We start from the raw sequence: 18,627 nt of genomic DNA, 5'->3' as shown, positions 1-18,627 counted from the left end.
TCCTACGGTTTTAAATACAATATTCAATATAGCTTTTAAATCCCTTTGATCCCTTATTATAATATATCTAGTATGTATTTATTTATGTCAGTATGTATTTATTTTACCACCTTTTTGTTGTAAGCACGTACTTAATAAAAGTCCAGCGTTACATAATGAGTGCCTTTATTTTTCGTAAATCTTCTTATGTAAAGAATATTTTTTTCTACTATTATAAACCTACAATAAAATATATTATTTCATTTCAACTTCAAAGGAGGATGTATTTACATCCTGTAATATCGTCTCCTACCCTATTACCAATTGCCATTTGGTTTATATGTAATGTTTTATTTATCATAATTTGTACTGTATGATTGGTGCAGAGTGGAGCTTAATTATCTCCTCGATTTATTTCATTTTTATTACCAGATCCTTACATACAATCGCTATGTAAATATTTTGTTATAATAAAAAATAATACTACAAATAATATATCAGAGCGGAATAATAAAAACACACAGCAGCCAGATAACTAAGTACTTCATCAATACGTTTTATGACAGGCTAGGACGACCTCAACGATCAGAAAATCTAGTTCACGCTCGAATTGATAAATATTACGCTCGAGATTCTTGTTTTGCATCAAATGTAGCACATAAAATCTGGATAAAAACACGTCACGTTCAGTCAATATGCCGGATATGCAAGGAACGCTTTATAAGTGGACCAACTATTTCAGTGGTTTGTATAATTTCTTCTGAATTTTTACTTATAATGTGTTTTTTTTCTTTTCTAGCAATCCAGCCTAAGGCCTATAATAGGCCTAGTAGTAGGCCTAAGGCTAGGGCCAGGCCAGCCAGGCACCGACCTGCTGCATGACTCAGTGACTGACTGACTGAGTGAGGCCTAGCTAGGTCTAAGCCTAGTCTAGAGTACAGAATATCTAGGCCTAGCCTAGCTATCCTAGTAGTAGGTATAACTATATTGTATGGGCCGGGCTAGTCTATACTTCTATTCTAGCTAGCCTAGCTTCAGTCAGGCCTGGTATAACTAACAATACATAGATAGGTAGGCCCTAGCCTAGCTAGTAGACTCTAGTAGATAGCTAGGCCTAGTAACAAACCAAGCTTATTAATTAATAATATAAGACTATATGTGTGCAGCATGCATTGTTGTGGTTGTGTCCCAATTAATTGAGGTCCGTAAAGTAATTGTTTGCAGTGTGTCGCCAGTAAATAAGGCATGCACATACTTAATTTATATGCAACTAACATAAATACTCAAATTTGGATTTTTAACTTGTTTGCATGTGAATTATCCCTGACACAACTTTAAAGTTACTATTAGCCTAGTTACTGTAAATTTAAAAACATCAGTGAATGTAGGCCTATTTTGTTCCTAATTTGATAATAATTTAAAATACTAACACAAAGCCAAAAAACATACACAGAAGAATTATTAACCTAAACGCAGCATTGTTCGGTTACTCTTAAACTGCCATACTGTAGTCTAGCCTCTGAGGTTATACAGCATTGTTCGGTTACTCTTCTAACTGCCATAGTCTAGCCTCTGAGGTTATACATCAATGTTCGGTTACTCTTCTAACTGCCATAGTCTAGCCTCTGAGGTTACACAGCAATGTTCGGTTACTCTTCTAACTGCCATAGTCTAGCCTCTGAGGTTACACATCAATGTTCGGTTACTCTTCTAACTGCCATAGTCTAGCCTCTGAGGTTACACATCAATGTTCGGTTACTCTTCTAACTGCCATAGTCTAGCCTCTGAGGTTACACATCAATGTTCGGTTACTCTTCTAACTGCCATAGTCTAGCCTCTGAGGTTACACATCAATGTTCGGTTACTCTTCTAACTGCCATAGTCTAGCCTCTGAGGTTACACATCAATGTTCGGTTACTCTTCTAACTGCCATAGTCTAGCCTCTGAGGTTACACATCAATGTTCGGTTACTCTTCTAACTGCCATAGTCTAGCCTCTGAGGTTACACATCAATGTTCGGTTACTCTTCTAACTGCCATAGTCTAGCCTCTGAGGTTACACAGCATTGTTCGGTTACTCTTCTAACTGCCATAGTCTAGCCTCTGAGGTTACTCATCATTGTTCGGTTACTCTTCTAACTGCCCCATAGTCTAGCCTCACTCAGAGGTTTTACTAGATTACACTGTATTAAAGTATGTTTTAATCTAATTCTGTAGGTTGGCAACCACGTTGGTTTGTCTTGGATATGGGAATACTATCATACTACAGGTCACAGGAAGAAGTTAGCCTTGGCTGTAAAGGGTCACTGAAAATGGCAGTCTGTGAAATTGCAGGTTAGTTTAGCAAATTGTGAAGTATCCATTCTTTTGTTTGTGATGTCATGGTAAACAAGTATTCTTTGTCTTTAGTTCATCAAACCGACGCAAACAGATTGGACTTGATAATACCAGGTGAGCAGCATTTTTACGTTAGAGGAAGCACACCTGCCGAGAGACAGCAGTGGTTGGTGGCGCTAGGGACAGCTAAAGCGTGCCTCGCTGACTCAAGAAAGAAGAATGGTAGAGGTATGTTTTTTTTAAATGAAATATATTGTTTATTGCAATAATTTTTCTGCTGTACAACTAATTACAGTAGTTTAGAAACTCTACACTATCAAACTAGTGTGATGTGCTTAAATATAGTAGTGATATGCTATATAGATGCACATCACATTTTTTTTGTCACAAAAAGTTTTGATAGTGTAGACAGAGCTTTACAAAACATATTTAAATAGGTCATGCTAAAGTTAGAGTCTATTTCAATTCTTATACAAATAATGAATGTTATGTATTAAAGATGTATTGTCCCCTTAAAAAATAATTTTGTTAAATTTTTGTTGTTGAATATGCTATTTTAATATCACCTAATTGTTATTGACTTCAACCAAAAATTGGATCGAAAAAAAATATATTTACCTGAAAAAAAAATGGAATTTAAAGCAAAAAAATGTCAAATTGGCTGCCAGCCAATGGATTTTTGGTTGAATTTAACCATTTATCAGTGATTGGACAAAGTAAAATTTTATAAGTGAAAACATTATTTTTTTCTGTTTTTTTTTCTCCGGAAGTGATTCACTTTATTAAAACTACAAAATAACCTATTCAAATCTGATTTAATTAATCTTCATTTTTCATGTTTTCGGGGGAAAATACATCTTTAAATATGGATAATAGTTACGTTGGTCAGGCTTTCAACTCCTGAACATTTTCAAGTTTATTTAAAAAAATTAAAAATTTATTTGCAAACTCTGACAGTAAAAGATAATAAATACAATGCAATAATATAACGATACAAGGTCAGAGTTCGAAGGTGACCTGAAAGATGAAGAAAAACATCTTGTGTTGGGCGAGCCTTAATGAATAGAATTCTAATGTGCTGAAGTATAATTGTATTCAATTAATTAGATAGAATAATTAAATATGAAATTAAATAAACTTAAATCAAATGGCAAGGATATTCTTTGGAAACCTTTATATTTTACTGGTTTTATAAAATGCTCATGACCCATTTACACAACAATACAATGAAAAAAAATACATGGTACGTAAAAAAAAAACAAGCCGGCCTTGGAAAATCTTTACAATTTCAATGGTATCTAATGCCATATCCTACAACTTCTAATAATTTTAAATTTATCTAGGAACCTTTTAATCTTATATCACAATCAGATTCATTGTTCTATTTTGTTTCGATTTAGGGGAACCCCCAGAAACATTGAGATCCAAAATGTCTGAATTGAGGCTGTATTGTGACCTCCTAATGCAGCGTATTGCAACCGTTAAGATGACGATTAAACCTGAGGACTCTTCAACTAATCAGGTAAAGTAGGCCTCAAAAGCTGACAACAAAACTGCTTTAATTTTAGAATACAGAATCTTTAATAAGACAATTTGTTTTGTTTACAAGCTTAAATTAGAAATGTATAACAAGGTATAAAAAAATAAAAGTGTAATATATAGCAAAATAGATTTGTAAAAATAAATATTTAGCAGTATGTACAAATTTTATAAAATGTTACATTGTTTCCTAAGCTTTGTTGTTTTGGATTATTGTTCTTGACTTCAAATCCCTTAATCTCAATTGCATGTTGCCATATCAATACAATATGTTTTTATAAAACTATAAACCACTTCCTATATACATTGACTTCACAATATGCACTGCCAGCATAAAAGAAAGAAAACTTTATAGCAATGTACATTGTCATAAAATCATGTTATAGTGTACTAATTTACAGTATTTAAACACTGTATCTAATTTTTCCTTTAAAAATTTTAACTAGCTTGTCTTGACAAGTTAGTGAAACAGTGTGGTGATGTGAGATTCCGTTTTCGGTCTTTTTCCGTTGTCTTGGTTAATTTGTTCGGTTTATTAGGCTTTTTCCTGGTTTATTTAACAATAACACTTTCTTTATTTTTACACTTGTGTTAACCAGCGCATAGAGACTATTTGTATTTTGCGATATACAAATTTAAAACCATTACCCCTTAAAGACAAAAACAATGTTAACGACATTCTGACAATTCAAATCAATTAAAATATTCTTGCCTATAAATTCAAGGGGCTTGGTTCAAATCATTGTGTGTGGCTGAGAAGACTTGGTTATCTGATTTTTAGCAGCCATATTGTAATAAGAGATTTTTAAAATTTTTAATAAGTTTGAATACGTTTTTGTTTTACAGAAATTAAATGAGTCAACAACATTGCTGTCCGAGACATGTGACACCTTTATCAAGACGTTACAAGATTGTATGAACATTGCTGATGAGACATTTAGCCCACATATTAATAACAGTATGATTACAGATAGTGCTCTACCCCCTTCACTTACATCTGATAAGGTAAGAAATCATTCAATTAGTTCCTTCGTCTAATTAGGCTTTAAGCTCTGTCTACACTATCACACTTTATATGACAAAAAATGTGATGTTCCCATATATGGACATGATGATGTCACATCACTACCATATTGGAAGATATCATTACCATATTTGGGCACATCATACTTTTTTGTCAAACTAGTTTGATAGTGTAGAAAGAGCTTTAGAGTGTAATAGTGCTCTACCTAATAAGATAAGGAAGCTTTCGCATGATGCAAAAATAATTTTAAATTTAGTAGACCTTTATTAGGGGGGGGGGGGGCCACCTTCAGGGCATCACAAGATGTCCCTTTAATCGGAGTTTCCCTGAATAGAAGTTATACTATAGTGTTACACCCTGACACGCTGGTTCCTATAGTGGCCGCTATGTACAATTGCCAACAGCTAACAGTACACTTAACAAATAAGCAGCACCATATAGTATACATCAAATGCATATAAATATTATGCCTACTGAACAATCTTTATACTATCGTTGGTGGTTGTTATTTTTGGCAGGGTGCCGAGTCATCCAGCTTAAATTTGTTTCAACCTTTCCTCTTTTTCACCTATCAAGCTTTGTGCGTGTCTAGAGACCAACACTTAAATCGGGCCAAAACAAAGAAGGGGCATTTTAGATAAAAAAATATCTCCAAACGTAGAGGGCACTATTAAAAAAGATTTTGTACTTCCAAAACAATCGGGAAAAATTGCACAGGAGACTGAATATCATTTGAAATATCAGGACAGAATTTGGTGTGCACAAAAAAAAGACGTTTTCATTGAAATATTTCTTCAAATTGTTGTATTGATAACATGTTGCTTTTGACAGAATAAACCACTTTGGAGTTTTAGTAAAATGCCATCGGTTAGAATGATGCATCCCCTTCTTGAGGCAGAACAGGTTTGTGTTCATCACTAGGTCATTACAAAATTCATGTTTTGAAAACATTTACAAATTTAGTCACTAAAGCATGCATTGTGGGACATCTAATACATTTTTTAAATAATTACTGTTAATCTGTTGTTTGAACAATTAGATTGATAGATAAAATAGTATAAATATATCCAGTGTTTTATGATGAAACATTGCTATTTATAACACACTCCTTGCCTTTTGATTGGTTAATTGCGTGTCACATGTTATTCAGTATCAGTTCTACTGAACAAAAATGTGGTATCTAATAAAGATACTGAAAATGAATGTTCAGCTTTTTGCAAACATTTTCTTTCCATCTACCTATGTGACCCTGCCAGATTTATATTTTAATTTTCGTTACAAAAATATCTACTATGTTTTTATTTTATCATTTAGTAATGGTTTTTTTTAAACTGAAAGTCTAAAACATGAATTATTTATTATTTAGTAAGCAAAGGCTAATACAATAAACAGTAACTATTAATTATTTGTTTGTGGTACAAAAGAAATGGGACTAATGGAATGATTAACATGTTACCTATGTTTATATATATATATATATATATATATAAATTAACAGTAATAAAGTGAAAACATTATTTTGTTTAAAGTTTTTTTTTCTACAAAAAATTATTACTTTATTAAAACTGCGAAATGACCTATTCGAAGCCTTTTTTTATTTTTCTTCATTTTTCATGTTCATGACAATACATCTATTAACACAAAAAATGTGAATGATTTCTCAATTGCATTGTACACTAGTACACATTACATTTTTAGGCAGGGCCTTCTTGGAACATTTTTCTTGGAAAGGACCCGACCTTTCACAATATCCATGTTTCATAACATCCTGGACCCACCCTGTGTGAGACTCAGTTTCATTACATATTTTTTAATTTTACAGAATGTTGAAAATTTCATAAGTGATTGTATCCATGGGGTTCTTTAGTATAGTGCAGGGCTGCAAATTAAGGGGTATTTGGTCGCATTTGCGACCTAATTTTTCTGTTTGCGACTAAAGCAACAGAATAGGTCGCGCATAGCGCGACAAGATCGTCTGCTTGTGCGAGTTGTTTCAAATTGAAGTCAGGTGTGTTTTCCCTATTTGTTGTAATTTAATCTCTCTCTACTCTACGGAAGGCTCAGGAGTTTCCACTAGTCACCGCCGCCGCAAAGGAGTCAGGTTCATTCAAGCGTACAAAGCCCCTAAACATTTTACACTCGTTGTGATTGGAAGTTCGTTCATTTATTGTATGCTGCCTTACACAATCACACAAAAGGACACCAAATACACAGCACAGTGTGACGCGCGGACGACACAAACCTCGTGGAAAATCACCTCCGTTTTATAAAGAAGGAATATAAAAAACAATTGTACCGCCGTACACAGAAGTTAGCCAGGGCGGGCGCGGCAGATACTAAGGATTGTCGCCGCGCAGCCATCAGCATTTTTTAGGCAGTATAATGGTTATATCATGATTACTAAATAATGTAATTAATGATATATATAATAAATTCATTATATAGATTAAACAGCAGTATTGTTTATCAGTAGATTTAATACTTTATTCCAGATTCTGATTAATATCGAAAATTATATATCAGAGAAAATACCGCAGCTTTTCCTACGAAGTAGCTTCGTAGATAAAACAGGCTACGTTGTTGGCTTTGTAGGTTATACATTGTTTGGCTTCGTTAGTAACCTCAATAAACAACCTCACGATGTTCTATAGTAAGTAACAAGGTGTGAAAATTATTATTTAATGTGTTAATTTTGACTGGCGGAGGAGGACCAATTTGTACATTACTAAGAAATATATAATATAATATTTTTTATTCGTAAATGTTTCATTCGTGTGTGTTTTTTTACTCTCAACAACGGTGAATATAAATTTTCTACAATGTAAACGTATACGAGACACGATCCAACACAATGAACTATGCCAACTAATAAAAATAATATATCGAACGTCCAGTCGATCCAAAAACATGCAAACAAAAAGATCGTAAACAATTCATTCTAAATATAGTATCAGAACGTTCAATCGGTCGCTCAAAAGACTGCCGACAGAAGACCGTAATTAATACAGACCTAGTTTTTTGGTCACATGTCATGAAACGCGATACTCTGTTTTACCACGTGGCTACAAAACAGAGTACTTGTACCTGAATTTTGCGTCACATAAAACATAATACAGCTCTATAAACTGTTCCCACGATTCGCACGTTTTTCCCCTCCAAATTCTGGTCGGGCCTTTTATCGTAATAATAATTTACAAAGGCCTATGTTAAATCTTAACATGGAATATATATTTATTTTGCATATATTTTGTTTGCGTCCTAGCCAAGGTGGTGTTGTTTTTATAATTCGCTAAACCAAGGTAGGATTGAATGGCCGGATTGAATCATGTAGGCCGCCGAAACTCTCTCTGCGTGAGTTGAGGGCCTCGGGTCCGATGTCGTCTCGTCAGCGGATGTCCTGCCAAATTAGGACAACCGATGTGTAGGGCGGCTACAAAAATTAACGTCTTCTAGGATTTTAATTAGCCAACAAATAATGTTTGTTTCCATTGTTCATGCTCCTAAAGGCGATGACATTGGTGTATCGACGCGTAGATATTATCATAAACAATACATTGTAGGCAACGAACAATACTTTGTAAATTGCAGGATACGTTTAGAGAACAATGACCTACGGTCTATTTACGCGTAGGCTACGAAAGGTTACGCGTATATACAAAGCAGTAATTTCTTTCCGTACCGTAAAAAGAATAAATCTTGCGTGAATATAAGTGGCGCATCAGGACCAGTGCCTAAAATGTGCATAACCCAATTTATGTGCTCAGAAATCGATTGAAACAACCTATGATTACTTAAAAATCCCCCCGCCCAAGCGCGGGGGGGGGGGGGGGGGTTATTTTTATACCCCCCCCCCCGCAACTAAACTAAAAACGGATCTGCGCGGATGGGGTTTGAGGGAAGGGGGTTGTTGTCGATGAAAAGGTGCTACTAAAAAAATTGGTGGTGCTACCAAAAATTATTATGAGCCATCATACAAATTTGATAGTGCTACCAAGTAAAAAAGTTAATTTGCAGCCCTGTAGTGTACAGTGTTTTCAAAACTCCTTCCTATTCAGTACATGATTCAAAACTTCTGTATCATTCCACTTCTTTTTCTGATACATTAACATAATTATTAAAATACATACAGTTAGTAGAGTGAGCAATTTGGATCTTAAAAGATGTTATCTTGTCTGTATGATTAATTGGTTTTAATACATTAGTTTAGGGATCACATCAAAACCATTCTACTGCAGGTACTGCAATAACTACATGATTTAATTTGATTCAATGTAGACGTTTATGAGACAGTCATTGCAATAAGCAGTACACTATGTACTGTATGTTTACCAAAAAGAAGCTTGATAAATAATAGGATAAACAGGTTAAAGAATAAACAGAATGTAGTACTGCAGTTACTGCAGTAGAATAATTTTGACCATGGTCCTTTAATAATGCAATGTGTTTTTTTTTCCCAACAGAAAAAGCATCTTCATAGGCCTCATTCTGTTGATGACAGGTAAGGGTACTTTGTATAATGTCAGCGGTCAATTCAAGGTCAATAAGTTTTATTTTTTATATTTTATTTTATTCAATCGAAACCAACAGAGATAGTTACCGCCACTAATGTATAGAACGTAGGTTGATTAATTACGGTAATTAATAATTGGAGATAAATTTATATTACATTTAGATACACTCCTCCAGTAAAGAATTCACCAGGCGTACGCACACGTTACCGAAACCTTGAAGAAATAGCCTCGGCACGTCCACGCAATAATCGTTCCATTAGTTCATCGTCATCAGGTCCAACATCACCGAGGGCTGACAGTAACCAGGGACATCAAAGATCATCTGAAAAACACAGATCGTCATCAGAAAGCGATCCAAATCTAGAGAATAGTGTGGCAAAAACGAATGGAATTGGTGCTATGCCGACTGCCTATGCAAGAAATAGTCTTGCAAAACGAACGTTAGATTATGAAAATACCAAACGGATACCAAATTTCTTTTCATCATTACCTTTCAGGTAATTTCCTATATGAATAATGTTTGAAAATTTGAATTATGTCAATCATGTACTTATTTAAATTGTTCATGTAATACCATCTTTAATGAGGGTGGCGTGGCCCGTCCAGTGAAGAAAATAATCATAAAAGGCCCTTCAACAGGGTTCCAATCAGTTTGACGTCAACATAGGCATTGGCTCTTTTCTGTTCTGTTCAGTTGTTCTGAAAGGAACTGAAAACTTTGAATCATGTCATGCATGTGGTGTACATAACTATTTATTTAATACTATCTTATTGAGGGTGGCTCGTCCAGTGAAGGAAATGATCATAAAGGGCCCTTCAACAGGGTTGCAATCAGTTCAATGTTGACATTCACGTAGGATCTTTTCAGTTTTGTTCAGTTGCATGAAATTTGACATGATTGCGTTAGCGCAACAAATTCCTTTTAGTTCACTGCTTTCCAGGTCAACATAAGACTTAAAGCTCTGTCTACACTATCAAACTTTATGTGACAACAAAATGTGATGTGCCCATGGACATGATGTCATATCACTACCATATTTTAGCATATCACTACCATATGGGCACACTTTTTTTTGTCAAACTAATTTGATAGTGTAGACAGAGCTTTAGACAGAAGTTTTCATTTTAAAATAACTGCCTATTGTTTATAATGTATCATTCTTTGTGCAATATCATTTTGTTATAAATGTTATATGTAACATTTTATTTTTATTCTTCAGTTTTTCAGATGTTAAACTAGGACATGACTTCAGCATTCCGACAGAACCCTTCCTTAAAGCTTGTGTTAACGTTGTTGGATTTTTTGGTAAATATGCATTAACTACTTCCTGTTTCAGTGTAGTTGTTATCCCTGAAAACGAAACTTCTTTTGAAAGTTTTTATTTTAATTATTAAAATAGAGTTTTTGAACGATAAATATATGTTTAGTATAGTAGTTTTTAATAATAATTTAAGTATTTGTATAGCACCAGAATCAACTATAACCGAAGTAAAAATCAAAGGCGCTTGTATTGGATGTTAAAAAGATGCGTTTTAAGTTCTTTTTTAAAAATAGCAATAGAAGTTGATTTAGTTTAAAAAAAAAGAAAAAAAAAAAGTGGATTAAAAAATACAAATAGATATCAAAGGTGTCAACAATCCCAGTTTCATTAACAGTGAGTTTACGAAACAGGACAGCAACTGCGTTAGGGTGGATTGTTGCGCAGTAGTGACATGCGTGAGTAAAGGTCATTACATATTCATCATACTCATACCGTCTTGTTTCATAAACCAACTATTACTCATTTGGTTCAGGACCAAATTCATTTATTCATATTACTTATATCAAACATTTATGCTTTCATGTTATTTATAATTTTTTTAAAGATGCATTAAATTCATCAGCATTCACTCCTGTCAAAATGGATGTCAATGGCAATATAAAGGTGAGAAATTAATATTAGAAGCATCGTATTTATTAGATATGCCCTATGTATCCTAGCCATTTGATTGGTTGGTTTTAACATCATAAGTCACATGGAAGGCATACTGAACAATTATAGCTTTGTGCTGCTACATCAGTACTTCTATGAATGGATGACTAGTTGGTGACAAGAACGCTAGTTATTCATACCCAGTACCGTTTTAATTTTACGATCATTTGGGAAACCACCTCACGACAAAATGTTGCGCATGTTGAGCATGATTATTGCGCAACCCATCCCACCAGTAATAATAATATTTTTACTGATGTCTCACAGCGCTAAAAGACTAACATAAGTTATCGAAAAAGGATATATTTTAGAAGTGAATTACCTGAGAGATTTACACTGACGGTAGCCAGTAGAATATGCTGCCTTACTACATTGTATGTAATGTGTGAAGACATTTATATTGTCAATAATTCACGAATATTAATTTTTCAGAAATTACAACAAAAATATTCAACAGACCCGGTAGCATTTGAAACATTACAAAAGATAGTACAACAGGAGATTAAAAATAATACAACACGGGTGAAAAATTCTGCTACAGATGCACTGATGTGGCTTAGAAGGTAATGTTTATTAGACGTATTATATAACGTGACATGTTTCAAGAATAATTAAATACATCTGTGTAGGTATATAAGTACTCTAGGCATTGTTTTCAGTTCTGATGAGAATAGTATTCTCGACACAGTATTTTTAGGCAGTTTGCCACATTTCGCCAGTGGTAAAAAAGCATGAGGATGGTAGACCAGGGATGAATACCTCCCTGGATAGATTAAGCAGCAATAAAGTTATTTATCTTAAAATTAATATTTTGTTATATAAAAGATTAATTTTTATATTTTCCCTAAAGTAACCTCATGAGTACAGGGAATAATTTCGCCAGTGTAGCATAGCAAAAAGCTATACAAAACAAACTTTTTGCTACACATTTCTACAATTGTGTAGCAAAAAATACAATACAAAACTATGTTTCTTGACTAAAAAATCAGTTTGATTAGCAATTTTGCTAAACAAAATATTCAAATGAAATTTTTCCCTGGAGTATTTGATTTATTTCTTTCATCTGTACAATATCATTTAGACACATGAGACATTTTTTTGTTCGTGGTGGCAAAACACAATATACTTTTGGCTGGTCCAAGAAATGTGTTACTTCTAAGCTGTACTAGGGTTCTTAGCTGAAAATACTTAATATTTCATGTATGATAATACCAAACTTTCAAGTTTAAATCAAAATCGTAAGGCATGTAATGAACAGGCAAACTGCCTAAAAATACTTTGTCGTTTGGGAGTGGAGTTGTCATTTATCCTTTACTGGCTGCAGTCTAGCTGTAACTTATCTGTAAGCCTATGTATTATCATTAGATGAATACTTTGTTGTAGTTTGTACCATTTGTTTCTTATGCTCTCTCACATTTTTTATTACAGGGCTCTCAGCTATATATGTGAATTTTTAACAGACATTAAGAATGGTGAACGAGATTTAAGCGTTGCAGCAAATAATGCCTACTCCAAAACACTAAAGCAATATCATGGATGGGTCGTCAAGGGAGTATTTGCTGTGAGTGGTGTTAAACAATTTGTTTTTCTTCAAGATATATTGTCCCCTTAAAAAAATATTTTTTAAAAAGTGTTTTGCCGAATATGCCATTTTAATGAAAGGAATGAACACTTTTTAATTGTAATAAAATGATGTCATAGGGTAAAGTAATGTTAATATATTCAAGCTCAGGATTAGTGTAACTGGAAGGTAAAAAATTGTGGATTAGGCCCTCTGTGCACCCACAGCAGCCAGCAGTTCAGTGCCTACCCAAATCAGCACACCAGGAGATTATCCCCTACTCTTTTTAAGGATACCATCTATATTACACAGTCAGGCTTAGGGTTAGGTCTATACAGCAACCGATATACCTAGACGCACCCAAGTTATCTACCGGACCAAACATTGCATAACTTTGATTGTCTGATGAAAACAATGTGGTATTGCCGTACAACAATTAGTCGTCTATACTCCGATTTATAAATGTCAGGTGACCTAAATCGTCCTATCAAACAAAACTATCAACATATTTCTCTTTTAAATAACACTAAAGATAGAAATAGAATAATATAAACATTTGTTTTCTTCCAGCTGGCAGCAAAAGCAGTGCCATCATATGTTGACTTCATCCACTTTGTTTCTGTCGACGAAGACGACATTGAGAAACCAGAGTACGAAGAACAGCTACTTGACAGCATTAATATAACGGTTACAGCAATGAGTGTCATTATTGACGTCTTGGTAGATTTTTACAATCATAATGATGTAGAGGTTAAAGCCGTTTATTAAGTGTTTGTTGTTTAAGAAGTATAATTAGAAAGTTTCAATTCCATTTCTCAATTTATTTATAATAATATACCACATTTCTATAGAGCCCTTTTCATGAATAAACATGCTCAATGGCGCTTTACATAAAAATACATCCCAATTTATTGGTTTTATTCTGAAATCATACAAAAAGTATACCTAAAACCTGATTTCCACTAGACGAATTCACGCAATGGAACAGTTCGCAGAGAAAAAAAATGTGCTACCCTTCCTTCTACAAAAGCAAATATAACTGCGATTTAATTTTCGTCATGTAGCTCCTGAGCTTTTCAATATCTGTGTCATAGCCCACTTCCTAAGCTTGGATTGGTTGCAAAGCTATAAAATTAGCATTGCTGGGACATGCTCACGTTGAGTGAATTCGGGTTAACTTCAATGATAGCAGATTTTAACGATTTTTAGCATTGATTTTTACCACCTTTTCCTGTAAAATGATCCCATTCCCTACATTTTTTAGATCTAATTAAAGGTCACAAACAACATTTAATGAAAAAATAAATAGTATATGATCCTATTGAGATCTTTAAATGGTTAAAAAAAATTTATATTTTCATTTTTCTTCTGTAATTCACCCACTTTTCGATCGTTTGTGAGGCCAAAACAAATGGAAGACTCTAACTTTTTAGAGAAAACACCAGGTTTTTTCCAATTTGTATCAACTGAGTCTGGCAAAAACAGAAAGACAATTAATGCAGCAAATATACAACATCAGGCTAGGCCTACAGCTAGCGTATGATGTTCGTTCGTTACTGATGTTTACCAGGTAGGCCTACAAGACTAAGCCTAGCTAAACTAGGCCTAAAGACCGTCCACGAGAGGACATTCACAGCGAGCTACTTAGGTAGTGCATTGTTTCTCTCTTTTTATCATAATTTACCATAAAACGTACATTTACCTGACCTGTTTTAATGAAAGTAATATATATGCATTATTTTTACGAAACGTCACAAATTGTAGCGAATGGGTCTTTAACTTAACTCAATGCAACTCGCTGCAACTCAGCATTAACTGGTGAAAATCAAGCTTGTACAATACATCTATGACAACAAAGTAACTATGTCCAGAGGAACTTCCCAACAAGACTTCCATTTTCAAGATGCTTTTTGACATAATTTTGTTTGAATGGGTGATGAATTTGAATTGTTTCCATTTTTATTGTTAAATTGTATTATAAAACTTGAAATTTATTTATATTCCACATACATTCCTCAATGTACAGAATGCTCTACCAATATATGTATATAATGTCTTATTTAATAACATAGTAACTTGATTTCAAATGTAGGTAGAAATATGATATAATATAAAATTAGTTATTCTGGTTTTGAGACAAACAATGATGTTTTTAAATTTGATCCTAACAACGTTGATTATTGATTATAATTATATTTAAATTTGTAATTATTTGCGAATATTAAAATTAAATATATAAAATTTTAAACAAATATTTAATTTGATAGTACTCTTAAAAACTATTTTTAAAACATTCCTAATTAATATTTATTAGGTCAAGTTCAATATTGAATATCAAAATGTGGCAGGCTATGGCGCTTGACCTTTGACAAGATCGCCTAACATTTATAAACTAACTTACGATACTTATTATTGTATATTCAGGAATAGCCGCTCCATAATCTCTTTGCTATTTCTTCTTTATACCCATTTTTATTATGAAATTTATACTAACAAATATAATTTTTTTAATAATATAATCATAACAATTATTTTAATTATTTTAAATATGTATAAAATAATATAGGTTAACCAAAACGACATGGATTAATCATATTGACTATAACAATGCGGAACATCAATTCTATATACTCTTCCACACATAATGTAACAAATAAAACACTAATGTAATCAAACACCGTATTCTCTCTCTAACCAATTTTTTAATCTTCTATCGACTAAAGCCGAAGTATAGTCGTTATCTCGGGACCGTTCTATGGTTATCACCAGGTAGGCTTACTTCATCAAGGCTTCTATGAATGGATGATGAGTTGGGAGCAGGAAAGCTAGTAGACCATACCCAGTACCGTTTTGATTACGATCAATCAGAAAATTACCTCACGACGAAATATGTTATGTATATCATATTTCAGGAACGTAATTAACAGTCCTTTAGTATACGTTTTATCTTTATCTTTATCTTTTTTATAAAATGACATGTACGAATAATGAATATTGGATTGGAGAAAATATTTTTATGAGTTAAAAGATGTACTTGTCTATTCAATGAGGTGCGTGCATTCCATGAATATAACACATTCATTATTTGTTTTATAACACACCTACACAGTAAACTGTTATATAATTAATTTACTGGTTTTATCCCAAATGAATGTTGAAGGCTAGGCCAATAACTTAATAAAATATGGCACTGTTGATGGCTGTCCAAAGGTGTTAGTTAATGAGGCTGGTTAAAAACCAACCCTATGATCTGGACTATCAAACAAATCTTGGAAGTGACTGAGGGAATACACCTGGAACATTTTTACGTTTTTATTTGAATATTAGTAGTTTATAGTTATTACTGATGTTGATGTGCAAATATTATTCAGTCTCTGTTTTGTATGTTACAGAAATCACTTGAGTTGTGTGTGTAATACTGTATGTATATGTTATCTGTTTACATAATAAGAATATATGACATAGTCACAAAGACATTAACAAATTCTAAATCCATGATATAATTAACTGATACAGTAGAACTCCTATTAAGGGGACATGTTGCAACCCAACAAAGTTTACCTTTAATTGGGGTGATCTTTGGATAAGAGTTTGCCATAATGTTAAAATATATATTTCCCTTCTTTCGTTTACTGACTAGTGTCCCCTTAAAGGTGTATTGTCCCTCTGAAAAAATAATTTTTTAAATTGTTGTTATTAAATATGCCATTTTAATGTCGCATAGTTAGTCACTTTGAACAAAAACAAAAATGTATTTACCTGAAAAAACTTTCATTTAAAGCAAACAATAGTCAAATTGGCTGCCAGCCAATGTGTTTTTGGTTGAATTTGATCATTTATTTTGTCATTTTATATCAGAAAACATTTTTTGTTTGTTTTTTTTTTTACGAAAGGGATTACCTTGATTAAAACTACAAAATAACCTAGTCAAAGTCTAATTTAATTAATCTTAATTTTTTATGTTTTTGGGTGACAATACATCTTTAATAAGGGGTGTCCTAAAGAAGAGGTTCTATGTATATAAATCTTATTAATTATTGAATTATGAAGCATGAGAATTATCATATTAATTATTATATTATAACTTAATTTAATGTAAAATTTCATTTATATTATGTTTTGTTATATTTTATGTTGAAATCCTGTAAATTTTGAATTTATGTTATTTGTAGACTATTTACAGTCGAGCAGCAAAGTGCTCATTTAACCGTTAAAACGCTGTTTTTTAACTGCGCAGGTCACTGAGCATCGCCAAGTTATAGTGACTTCCGGTTCGCTTTTCACTTCGCGGCAAGCATTTTGCATGGGAATACCTTTACAAATCTGCTGCAATTTCCACCATCCGGGTTAAATTGTATCTTTCTATATTTGGAAATTGTTACTCCTAATATGGAAGATTATTCCCGCCACAAAATTTTGGTATAAATAGCCCAGGAAAGGACGACAGAGCTTATTGAAGAAAAAAGTGCAGATGGAGGTGTTCGTTGAGGTAGGCTACATGATTTATTTGTTTGGTTTCGTAGGGAATCCGGCACTTTTCTCATCAGCACGGAACCTTTATAAAAACTTAGTGGTTGGTTATTAGGTTATTAATCTATCTTTTCTGAAAGTTTAAGCTTGGTTCAGCTTGTGGGACGGATTCAATATCCGTTCAAAGCTGGGGATATATTCTAAGCAGACTCCATCTTGGATTCGTATGTTTAGTACAGGCCGTGTGGTTGAGTAATTTCAATCCTTCAAAATCACTATGTGCAATCCGTTTTTAAACCAGTTAATATACCAAAATATGTTATTAGTAGCTTTATTATTTTGGATTTGGTGCTAGTTTGGTAAATATTGCAATATAATTGTAGATTATTTGGTTGTAAAAAAATGTACCCAACTTGTAGTATTATCTAGGCCTAGGCTAGGCCTAGCCCATTTGACGGAAACCCAGTGCTATTTGTAGGCGGATAGAGAGGGCCGCAGGCTAGTTTTTAGTGGCATATCGCCGACTTATTATAATCAATGTGAAGCCATATTATTATTATGTTTAAAATGTTGAATCTATATCCACTGGATTATGGATATATATCGTCGGATATTTAAAGAAAGGCCTAGGCCTAGACCTTTTTAATTAATTAATTAATTTAAGACTATATTACGGGAAATTCTTTGCCAAAGAAAAGAAAATACGTTGTGGCTGTTGGAGGTTTGTAAATATATGACAATAATGTAGCCTAGGCTAGGAAGGACTGTAGGTAGGATGAGGTAATTTGGATGGTCGTACATATGATATTTATATATACAGTATTGTGTATAGTAGTGATCATGGCGACAAAATTTAGGATGACTAAAGTTGACATTAAAATTATTTAACTATGAAAAGCTCATTATTGGTGTTTTTTTTTCTTTCAGGTTTCTAAGAATAAACTATCCGACTTGTGATTCATCTTGTGCTGCAAAAACAATCCTATTTTGATATTTGTAAATTGATGTACGTAACAGATGTCTTTTTATTATCGCGATGATTTAACTCAAATATTGACATATATAACTTGATATTTTAGCCTGAGCAAGATAGTTTGATAGGCATATTTTACTTCGATGTAAATAAGATATTACATGTTATACTGTATGTAAAATACTTTTTTGTAAATAAAATTATTTAATGGTGGTTAATTTATTAACTTGTTAATTTGTTTGTTAGTTATGATGTTATAGA

The 18,627-nt window shown here is 33.1% G+C and overlaps 1 protein-coding gene across 1 annotated transcript; it reads left to right on the top strand.

The window, feature by feature from the left end:
• The first annotated feature begins 603 nt into the window (after positions 1 to 603).
• On the top strand, positions 604 to 16,606 carry LOC140040863 (pleckstrin homology domain-containing family A member 8-like). Its single transcript, XM_072087110.1, has 12 exons — positions 604 to 723; positions 2,196 to 2,312; positions 2,388 to 2,543; positions 3,716 to 3,837; positions 4,701 to 4,859; positions 9,339 to 9,376; positions 9,551 to 9,886; positions 10,610 to 10,695; positions 11,256 to 11,314; positions 11,795 to 11,925; positions 12,791 to 12,923; positions 13,494 to 16,606. The coding sequence occupies exons 1-12, from the start codon at positions 675 to 677 to the stop codon at positions 13,689 to 13,691; spliced, it is 1,584 nt and encodes a 527-aa protein (XP_071943211.1). The 5' UTR covers positions 604 to 674; the 3' UTR covers positions 13,692 to 16,606.
• The last annotated feature ends 2,021 nt before the right edge of the window (positions 16,607 to 18,627 follow it).

Source organism: Antedon mediterranea, chromosome 2 (assembly GCF_964355755.1).
Source record: "Antedon mediterranea chromosome 2, ecAntMedi1.1, whole genome shotgun sequence".
Lineage (NCBI taxonomy): Eukaryota > Metazoa > Echinodermata > Crinoidea > Comatulida > Antedonidae > Antedon > Antedon mediterranea.
Note: the sequence above shows the minus strand (reverse complement) of the source record. Positions and strands in the feature narration are given on the sequence as shown.